The sequence below is a fragment of the Aptenodytes forsteri genome, unplaced genomic scaffold (assembly GCF_000699145.1).
Source record: "Aptenodytes forsteri isolate BGI_AS27 unplaced genomic scaffold, ASM69914v1 Scaffold276, whole genome shotgun sequence".
NCBI classification, from domain to species: domain Eukaryota; kingdom Metazoa; phylum Chordata; class Aves; order Sphenisciformes; family Spheniscidae; genus Aptenodytes; species Aptenodytes forsteri.
In genome coordinates, this window is record NW_008795479.1 from 192,572 (window position 1) to 192,968 (window position 397).

The window sequence follows — 397 nt, forward strand, 5'->3', positions numbered from 1 at the left end:
GCCGGGCGCCCACGTCGCCGGCCCCCGTGCCCACGCGTGTGCACACGCCCACGTGCAAATGCCCACGCACACGGACGTGCACGCGCGACGCCCGACCACGCGCGAAGACCCTTACACACGCGCGTGCGACGGGGCTGGCTGTCACCTCTGTCCCCCTCCCGAGTGGGGACCTGTCACCTCTCCCGCACCAGCGCGTGTCCGTTTGCACGCACGTGTGCACCTGGCCCAGTGGGGACTGGGAGCTACTGGGAGCACTGGGAGCTACTGGGAGCACTGGGCTCCCCCCCAGGTGCCACTCAGGCTCCGGTCCCCAAGTGTCCCCAGCCTCCCGGGGGGGGGACGGACAGGGGACCCTGCGGACATCCCCGGGGACTGGGTGGCCCTGGGGGTGCTGGGG

General features: G+C 72.8%; 1 protein-coding gene across 1 annotated transcript in view; it reads left to right on the forward strand.

Annotated features, from left to right (window-relative positions):
• Window positions 1-58: 58 nt before the first annotated feature.
• SCNM1 (sodium channel modifier 1) overlaps window positions 59-397 on the forward strand; it is a 4,583-nt gene continuing 4,244 nt past the window's right edge. The window contains 1 exon segment of the mRNA XM_009281234.1: window positions 59-119. Coding sequence (XP_009279509.1) covers window positions 59-119 — 61 coding nt within the window.